This window comes from Somniosus microcephalus, chromosome 5 (genome assembly GCF_052327205.1).
Source record: "Somniosus microcephalus isolate GS21.2 chromosome 5, FLI_Smic_1.0, whole genome shotgun sequence".
NCBI lineage: Eukaryota > Metazoa > Chordata > Chondrichthyes > Squaliformes > Somniosidae > Somniosus > Somniosus microcephalus.
The window spans coordinates 236,660,615-236,670,710 of NC_140991.1; the positions used below are offsets into that span (position 1 = coordinate 236,660,615).

The 10,096-nt window shown below is 50.9% G+C and overlaps 1 protein-coding gene across 1 annotated transcript in view; it reads right to left on the bottom strand.

The window, feature by feature from the left end:
• Window positions 1-452: 452 nt before the first annotated feature.
• LOC147117611 (1-aminocyclopropane-1-carboxylate synthase-like protein 1) overlaps window positions 453-10,096 on the bottom strand; it is a 74,411-nt gene continuing 64,767 nt past the window's right edge. The window contains exon 14 of the mRNA XM_085988738.1: window positions 453-1,347. Within this exon, the coding sequence (XP_085844864.1) occupies window positions 1,130-1,347 (218 nt within the window). The 3' untranslated portion in view covers window positions 453-1,129. The remainder of the gene's footprint in view (window positions 1,348-10,096) is intronic.

Genomic DNA, 10,096 nt, shown 5'->3' on the forward strand with positions numbered 1-10,096 from the left:
ATTCTATCAGCTGACAAAACTCCGCTTGTAAATTGCTTTATGCCCTTTTAAATTGTTTTAAGATGAAGTAAAAAAATAAAGTGATTGTAACCATTGAATTAATTTGTTATTACTCAAGTGAACAAAAGGATGTATTTAATAACAAAGTCACATCGCCATTCCTTCATCATTGTTGGGTTGAAATTCTGGAACTCCCTACTTAACAGCACTGTGGGAGTACCTTCAGGGCAGTGGCCCACCATCACCTTCTCAAGGGCAATGATGTTGAGCAACTTGCCAAGTGATGCCCATTTTAAAAAAAAACCTGAACAATTGGATAGCATCTACAACAGTGCAAACTCAGCAGCTTCTGTGCAAAGAGCTCATTTAATGGCCTGTCTTGTTCCATTCCTGTGAAAGAAATAATTTGGAATTCTATAATGAGTACAAGCAAGTTTCAATACAGCCTTCAACAGGTTATAAAAAAGCTATTTTAATTATTATTTCAAGCATTTAAATGACAAATTATTTAATTCAGAACAGAATGCTGAACAGCTTGGTTTTGATTCACATTATTTACATATCCCCGCTGCACAGACTAGACTCATGTCTAGGGGGAGAAAATTTAAAAAGTGAAAAATGTGTATTTCACAAAGGAGTTAAATCAAAATATCTTAAAATCTCTAAACCACGATTCCATTCTAAAGTTACAAATAAATCAAACCCAACTGATTGACTTCTTACATCAGTAACGCTGGGTGTATTTTCCTATAAATGCTATTTAACACTGGCATTACCAATTTAAAATAAATAGGGCGATGCTGGTATAAAAACGATGCTGATGGGAAAATATACCCTATTGTGTTGAGTTACTCTGACCAAAAATGCATACGAGTGTTGCCATTTATTGCCATTCATACCGTTATGGTTCCACCAATCAATAACGTAGCATATGTTCCATTCTACCTGCAATATATCCTAAGCAAATAATACTCAGTAATTGTTCAGTGAGGGGAGAAAAAAACATCTTGAACTATTCTTTCATAGAAAGCTTTTCAGTTACATCAAGAAAGCACATGTATTTGCTTTCATTCTAAACCAAATATTATCTGAACATATAGTAAACTTATCAATGCATGTAGACAATCCCTTATCCTGTTGCAGATGTGAAAGCTGTCATATTAACAATCATGTTCCTTCGTGCATGAGCTTCTGATGTTCTTTGTAACAATTCTGCTCCATCATCTGAAGAATCACTGTCTGGATAAATCCCAACAGAGACCAAAGATGGAGCCACCTCCCTCAGATCATCCATAGGAATTGCTTCTGATACATAAGCCTGTAATGTCATCTTTAGCCTTTGAATCCCTGTGAATTAGAAAAGCCTAAAATTAGATTCTACTTTTGTCATGGAACCTACATATTTGCTGTATCTAAATATGCTCCTTAATTTATCAGAGAAGCCTCAAAAAAGGCAACAGATCCAGACCGGGAAATTATAAGCCCATTAACTTGACCTCGGTTATAGGAAAGTTGTTAGAAAGGATCATTAGACTCACTCTATGCCAGCTTGAAAGTGAAAGGATTACAGGAAACTTTGGTTTATCCGAAGGTTGTATGTCCGGAAACCTCGATCTACTGGCAGAAATCAGGAGCCGTTTTGTTAGGTTTTTTTTCTTCTCGTGGCTTTGTTTTCAACAGTCAGGCTCTGGAAAGTCTCTCTGAAGCTGTTGCTAAGCTACAGAGACGCTTCCAAGGTACGGGCCGACTGTTTACAAGCTGTTGCTAAGCAACAGTGTTTGTTGTCAGATACGGAGATGAAAATCTCCGTATGCTTCAACATTAACTTTGTATGTCCGGCAGTTTTGATAGATCGGCAACAGCTCGGTCCCGTCGGTGCCGGATATAACAAAGTTTCCTGTATTCGGGTTTCACAACGTGGCTTCTGGAAAAGGTAGTTTTTTTTAACCAATCTAGTTGAATTCTTCGAGATTACTTTGTCAATGGATAAAGGTAGCCCTCTGGAAATTTTTGCCTAGAAATTGGATCGTGCCTGGTTTGGGTGCACAACACCAGTGCAGTACATGCTGCATTTGTCAGTGAGGATAGCAGGCCATCCACGGTGAATTAGTCCGCCTGATTCATTTGCTCATTACGGGCTGTCTACAGTATCCTGTAAAGCGGGCGCACCGCAATCAAATTTCTAGGCCTATATATTTGGATATTGAAAAGATTTTGACAAGGTTACACACAATAGGTTACTATACAAGATAGAGTCCTGTAGGATTGGAGGGAAAATCATGGGTTGAATATGGAATTGGTTGTATTCTCAGAGAGTTGTCATTAATGGTAGTGGCTGTGCATGGAGACCAGTTACTAGTGAAGTCACGCAGGACTATTGCTCTTCATGACTTACATCAATAACGTGGATGAAACTGTGCACAAGTTTTCAGATGACAAAATATCTTCAGAATCCACTAAGAGAAAAAAAATACAACCTAGTTCCAGATGCAATAGGGAAATCGGCCTGCATCTGGCAGATGACATTTAATGTAGATATAGTATTATGCACATAGGTAGGACTAATGTCAAGGATTTGTATACCCTTCTGGGTTCCAAATTGAAGTCTGTTGAGCAGGAAAGAGACCTAGGAGTCATCGTGCACAAGTCTCTACAGTTTCAGAACCAGTGCCAAGAGACTATAGAAAAAGCAAAGTATTAGGATGTACAGCGAGGATGATCCAATATAAATTGAAATGCTTTGTTCCGTTCTTGTCCCCTCATATGGTGGGAGATATAGAGGCTCTGGAAAAGGTTCAGAGAGCCACAAGATTATTACCTGGTTATTACAATAGGCTCAGAAAGTCAGGCCTTCCTTTTACTTTAGAAAAGCAGACACTTCGGGATAATTTGATTGAAGTATTTAAAATGATGCAAGTACTAGACTGTGCTTGTGTGGACAGATTATTTGAATTAGATAAATTAAAGAGAGCAAGGGCTATATAAGTCATGCAAGCATTGAACTGGGTTGAGGTTTTTCTTATCGCAGAGAGTCATAGATCTTTGCACGAACAGTTAACTCATTGCAGTGAGTGCAGATTTGCTCCTTATGTTCAAAGGGGAGCTGGATGAGGCTGATAACACCACGTACAAAAGGTCTTCTCTTCTTCTTAGGCAGTCCCTCGGAACTGAGGATGACTTGCATTAAAAATGACATTAAAAATAAGTTCGCAGGTGACTGTAGGTCCCGCATTGGACTCATCAGTCTCTGTCACAGGTGGGGCAGACGATGGTTGAAGGGGCAGGTGGGTGGGGTGCTTAGGTTTATGTGCGCTCCTTCTGCTGCTGGCGCTTGGCTTCCGCTTGCTCCCGGCGAAGAGACTCAGTGTGTTCGGCGCCTTCCTGGATACTTCTCCTCCACTTTGTGCGGTCTTGGGCCAGGGATTCCCAGGTGTCGGTGAGGATGTTGCACTTTTTCAAGGAGGCTTTGAGGGTGTCCTTGAAGCGTTTCCTCTGCCCACCTGGGGCTCTCTTGCCGTGTCGGAGCTCCGAGTAGAGCGCTCATTTTGGGAGTCTTGTATCGGGCATGCGGACGATGTGGCCCGTCCATCAGAGCTGATCGAGAGTGGTCAAAGCTTCGATGCTGGGGATGTTGGCCTGAGCGAGAACACTGATGTTGGTGCGCCTATCCTGCCAATGGATTTGCAGGATCTTGCGGAGGCAGTGTTGGTGATACCTCTCCAGGACTTAGTCATCGACATCTGCCCCTGTTGACAGTAGGCTCCCGAGATATGGAAAGTGGTCCACATTGTCCAAGGCCTCGTCATGGATTTTGATAATCGGGAAGCAATACTGTGTGGGGGGGGGGGGGGGGGGGGTCAGATTGGTAGAGGACCTTTGTCTTACAGATGTTTAGTGTAAGGCCCATGCTCTCGTACGCTTCGGTGAAGGTGTTGACGATGGTTTGGAGTTCGACCTCAGAGTGTGCGCAGACGATGACAGAGGATGGGTCGACCTTGGATATGGACTGGAGGCGACGGAGGTTGAACAGTTTCCCCGTTTGTTCTGTAGATTAGCTCCACTCCAGCGGGAAGCTTACTGAGGGTGAGATGGAGCACTGCAGCCAAGAAGAGCGTTGGCGCAATGACACAGCCTTGCTTGACCCCAGTCCATACGTAAATTGGGTCTGTGGTGGATCCATTGGTCAGGATCACGGCTTGCATGTCGTCGTGAAGCAAACGGAGGATGGTAACAAACTTTTGAGGGCAGCCGAATTTGAGGACACTTCATAATCCCTCACAATTGACGGTGTCGAAGGCCTTTGTGAGGTCAAAGAAGGCCATGTACAGCGGTTGGTGCTGTTCCCTGCATTTCTCTTGTAGTTGACGTGCAGTAAAGATCATGTCCATTGTGCCCCTTAGTGGGCGGAATCCGCATTGCCACTCTGGGAGGAGCTCTTCAGCCACTGGGAGAAGGCGATTGAGGAGGATTCTTGCGATGACTTTCCCTGTGGCACACAGCAAGGAGACTCCTCTGTAATTACCGCAATTGGATTTGTCACCTTTTTTGAAGATGGTCCCGATTACGGTGTCGGAGATCCCCTGGCATGCTCTCCTCCTTCCAAGAGAAATGAGTTAATGTATTCGCGCCAATAGTGCTTCTCCGCCATGTTTCAGCGCCTCAGCGGGCATTCCATCTGCTCCAGAGGCCTTCTTGTTCTTCAGTTGTCGGATAGCCTTTTCAACCTCATGCCGGGCTGGGGTTGTGCTGACAAAAGGTAATGTACCAAATAGTCACCATTAGAATACAGTGTCCAGTTTTGGCCTCCTCACATGGTGGGTCAGAGGGGCTTTGGAAAGGGTGCAGGCCACTAGACTAGTTCCCAGTTTAATGCAGCTTAATTATCAAGATAGGCTAAAAGTGCTGGGATTCTACACTTTAGAGAAGCGCAGACTTAGGGGTGATCTGATCAAGGTTTATAAGACGATGATGGCAATAGATTGTGTTTGAGTTGACAGTTTGTTCCAATTAAATAGGTTAGGGAGGACCAAAGGATCACAATTTTAAGTTGTATAAGGCCAGATCTAAGTTAGATGTCGAGGCAAACAACGTCCTTGCAAACTATTGGCCCATCTCTCCAATTTCCCTTTCCTCTCCAAAGTTTTTGAACATGTTGTCTCCTCCCAAATCCATGCCCATTTTCTCCAGAACTTCTTGTTTGAATCCCTCCAATCAGGCTTCCGCCCCTGCCACAGTACTGAAACTGCTCTTACCAAGGTCACAAATGACATCCTAATTGACTGCAACAAAGGTAATCTATCCCTTCTCGTCCTTCTGGACCTGTCTGCAGCCTTTGACACAGCTGACCACAAAATTCTGTTCCAACGCCTCTCCACTGTCGTAAAGCTGGAGGGGACTGCACTCGCCTGGTTTAATTCCCATCTCTCCAACCGTAACCATAGAATCACCTACAATGGCTTCTCTTCCCCATCCAGCACTGTCACCTTTGGTGTCCACCAAGGATCTATCCTTGGCCCCCCTCCTATTTCTTATCTACATGTTGCCCCTTGGTGACATCACCCGGCAACACAATGTGAGCTTTCACATGTACGCTGATGATACCCAGCTCTATCTCTCCTCCACTTCTCTCGAACCCTTCACCGTCTCTTTACTATAAGACTGCTTGTCCGACATCCAGCACTAATTTCCTCCAAATAAATATCGGGAAGACTGAAACAGTCTTCGGTTCACACCACACCATTCCTTTTCCACTGATTCAATCTCTCTCCCCGGCAACTAAGGCTGACCAAGTCCGTTTGCAACCTTGGTGTCATATTTGATCACGAATTGAGCTTCCTACCTCATTTCGGTTCTATCAATAAGACTACCCATTTCCACTTTCATAATATTGCCCGTCTCTGCCCTTACCTCAATTTATCTGCTGCTGAAACCCTCATCCATGCTTTTATCACCTCTAGACTTGACTATTACAATGCACTCCTGGTCGGCCTCCCTAGTTCTTCAAGGGAGAGCTGGACTGGTTTCTGGCTGGGGCGGAGACCACCTCTTACAAAAAGTAGGTACTGTATAGAATTATCAAAAAGATTTGCATTTATATAGCGCCTTTCACGGCCACCGGACATCTCAAAGCGCTTTACAGCCAATGAAGTACTTTTGAAGTGGAGTCATTGTTGTAATGTAGGAAACGCGGCAGCCAATTTGCACACAGCAAAGTCCCACAAACAGCAATGTGATAATGCACCACAATGGGCAGCGCGGTGGCATAGTGGTTAGCACTGTTGCCTCACAGCGCCAGGGACCCGGGTTTGAATCCGGCCTCGGGTGACTGTCTATGTGGAGTTTGCACATTCTCCCCGTGTTTGCGTGGGTTTCCTCCGGGTGCTCCGGTTTCCTCCCACAGTCCAAAGATGTGCGGGTTAGGAAAATTGGCTATGATAAATTGACCCTTAGTGTTAGTGGGATTAAATACGTGGGGTTACGGGGATAGGGTGGGATATGTGTTGGTGAAGGGGTTACGGGGATCGGGTGGGATATGTGTCGGTGCAGGCTCGATGGGCCGAAATGGCCTATATCTGCACTGTGGGGTTTCTGTGATTTCTGTGATAATGTTTTAGTGATGTTGGTTGAGGGACAACTATTGGCCAGGACACTGGCGATAACTCCCCTGCTCTTCTTCGAAATAGTGCCATGGGATCTTTTACGTCCACCCGAGAGCACAGATAGGGCCTCGGTTTAACATCTCACCCAAAAGACGACACCTCCAACATGGAGGGATTTGAATACAAGGATGAAAATTTTAAATTCAAGGTGTTGCTGGACTGAGCGCCAACGTAGGTCAGAGAGCACAGGGGTGATGGATGAACAGGACTATTGATCTGTCTTCAAAATTTCAACTGACCCAGCATCCCCAGGCTTTTGGGGGGAGAGAGTTCCAGATTTCCACTACTATTTGTGTAAAAGAAGAGCTTCCTGATTTCACTCCTGAATGGTATAGCTCTCATTTTAAGGTTGTGCCCTCTTTTTTGGATTCACCCACCAGAGGAATTATACTCTCTGTATCTACCCTACTGAATCCCTTTATAATTTTAAACACAATTAAATCACCCTGAACCGTCTAAACTCAAGGAAATACAAGCCAAGTTTATGTAACCTGTCCTCATAATTCAACCCTTTAAGTCCCAGTATCATTCTGGTGAATTGGCAATGCACCCCCACCAAGGAAAATATATTCTTTGAGGAGTGGAACCCAAAATTGAACACAGTACTCCAGATGCATAACTTCTTCCCCTTTTTATTCCAACTCCCTTGAGATAAAATGAACCTTTTTGATTACTTTTTTTTTCTGTGGACTAGTTTTTAAAGCTTTGTGTACCTAGACACCTAAATCCCTTGGCTCCAGCAGAGTTACTAGTCTCTCGCCATTCAGACAATATTCCAATTTGTCTATCTTGGACCCAAAGTGGATGACCTCACACTTCCCCACATTGAACTCCATTTGTCAGTTTTGCCGACTCACTTAATCCTCTCTCCCCATACCCCTCCCTCCCTCCCCTTCCTTTCTCACCCCTTCTCCTCATCCCCTGCTCTCTTTCTTCCCTCCTTCTTCCTCTCCCCGTCTCTCCCTCCCACCCTTCTTCTCGCTCCCTGCCTCCTCCTCCCTTTTCCTCGCCTACTCCTTGCCACCTACTCTCTTCAGCCCCTCCCTCCCTTCTCCTCATTCTCTCTTCGCCTCTCCCCCACCCTTCTCTTCGCCCTCTCCCCCGTCCTACTCTTCTCTCACGCCCCTCCTCACCCCTTTATCCTCACCATCCCCATCTCTCCCTGCCCTCTCCCCATCCTCTCACCTCTCCTCTCCCCCTCTTCTTCGTCCACTCCCCCAATCAACCTCTCTCCCTTCTCCTCGCCCTGTCCCATTATCCCACTCTTCTCGCACGACTACTTGCCCTCTCTCCCCACCTCCTCGCCCCCTACTCCTCATTCCCTATCTCTCCCTCTCCTCTCATTGCCCTCTCCCGCTCACCTTCTCGACCACTCTCTTCTGCTCGTCCTCCCCCTCTCTACCACCTCCCTCGCTCCTCACTCCCCCTTTCCTCCTCACCCGTCCTCCTTGTCCGCTCTCCCCCACCCCCCACCCCATCCTCCTTATCGGCTCGTCCCTTCCCCCCCCTTCCTCCTTACCCGCTCACCCACCTCCGCTCTCTCCACCCATCCCCGGCCGTCCCCCTCACCAGCTCTCCCCTTCACCGTTCTCCTCGCATGAGCTCCCCCAACCTGCCCCCTCCTCGCCCGAGCTCCCCCCCCGTCCCCCTCCTCACCCGAGCTGCCGCCTGAGCTCCCCCGCCCCCCTCCTCGCCCACGCTCCCCCGGCCCCACCAGTCCTCCTCGCCCCCCTCGCTCGCCCCGCCCCACCCGCCCGCCTCACCCCCCCTGCCCCACCCATCCTCCTCGCCCCCCCCGTCCTCCTCCCACCTGCCCCGCCCCGTCCTCCCCGCTCCCCCCCCGTCCTCCCCGCCCCCCGTCCTCCCCCCCGCCCGACCTCCCCCCCGCCCCCCGTCCTCCCCGCTCCCCCCGCGTCCTCCCCGCACCCCCCGCCCCGCGTCCTCCCCGCCCCGCGTCCTCCCTGCTCCCCCCGCCCCGCCCCCCGTCCTCCGCCCCGCCTCCCGTCCTCCCCGCTCCCCCCCACCCCCTCGCTCCCCCCCCGCCCCCCGTCCTCCTCGCCCCCCCCGTCCTCCGTGCCCCCCCGTCCTCCTCGCCCCCCCCGTCCTCCGTCCTCCTCGCCCCCCCGCCCTCCTCCTCGCACCCCCCCGTCCTCCTCGCACCCCCCCCCGTCCTCCTCGCACCCCCCCCGTCCTCCTCCTCGCACCCCCCCGTTCTCCTCCTCGCACCCCCCCCGTCCTCCTCCTCGCACCCCCCCCGTCCTCCTCCTCGCACCCCCCCCGTCCTCCTCCTCGCACCCCCCCCGTTCTCCTCCTCGCACCCCCCCCGTTCTCCTCCTCGCACCCCCCCCCGTTCTCCTCGCCCCACCCCCCCGTCCTCCTCGCTCCGCCCCGCCCTCCTCGCTCCGCCGCCGTCCTCGCCGCCCCACTCGCCCTCCCCTGCGCCTACCCCCCCACCTCGCCCCCCACCTCCCTCCTCGCCCACCCCACGCATCCTCCTCGCCCCCCCACCCCACCCCGTCCCCCAACGCTTCCTCTTCACCCCCCCATGCTCCCTCCTCGCGCCCCCACCCCACGCATCCTCCAACGCATCCTCCCCGTCCCCCAACGCTTGCTCTTCACATCCCCCATGCATCCTCTTCGCCCCATCCATGCCCGCGCTCCCCCTGCCACTACCGTCCTCCTCGCCCGCTCACCCTGCCCCCATCCTCCATGCCCACTCTCCCCACTGCTATCCTCCTCGCCCCGCTCTTCACCAACAGCCACCTCCCCAGCCGTCATACATGCCCACGCTCCCACCCCCCACTCCCTGCCATCCTCCTCGCCCACGCTCCCCCCCGTCCTTCTCGCCCGCTCACCCCAAATTGCCCACTCTCCCCGTCTTCCTCGTCCGCACTCTCCCCACCCCACCTAGCCATCCTCCTCGCCCACGCTCTACCCCTCCTCCCCGCCCACGTTCTACCCCTCTTCACCCACTCCCCCCCACTCCCTCTCCCCTCCACCATCCTCCTCACCCGCTGCTCCCCCCGCCAGCTCACCAACAGCCCCCCCGCCTTCCTCCATGCCCGAAATCCTGCCCCCACTCCCCGCCGTCCATCTCGCCCTCTCCCACCACCCCCCCCCGCCGTCCTCCTCGCCCTCTCACCCCACTGCGCCGTCATCCTCTCCCACCCCGCCGTTCTCCTAGCCACCTCCCTCCCTCCCCCAACTTCTCCTCACTCCCTCCCTTCTCCTTGCCCCGCCCTCCCGACCCTCTCCCTGGCTCCCCTCTCCATTCTCCTCACACCTTCTCTCCCTCTCGCTCCCTTCTCTTCAACCCCTCACTCCCTTCTCCTCGGCCCCTCCCTTCCTCATCCTCGCACCCTAGAATCACAAAAATCTTAGAGTGCTTACAACACAGGCCATCCGGCCCATCCAGCCCGTGCCGACTCTCTGCAAGA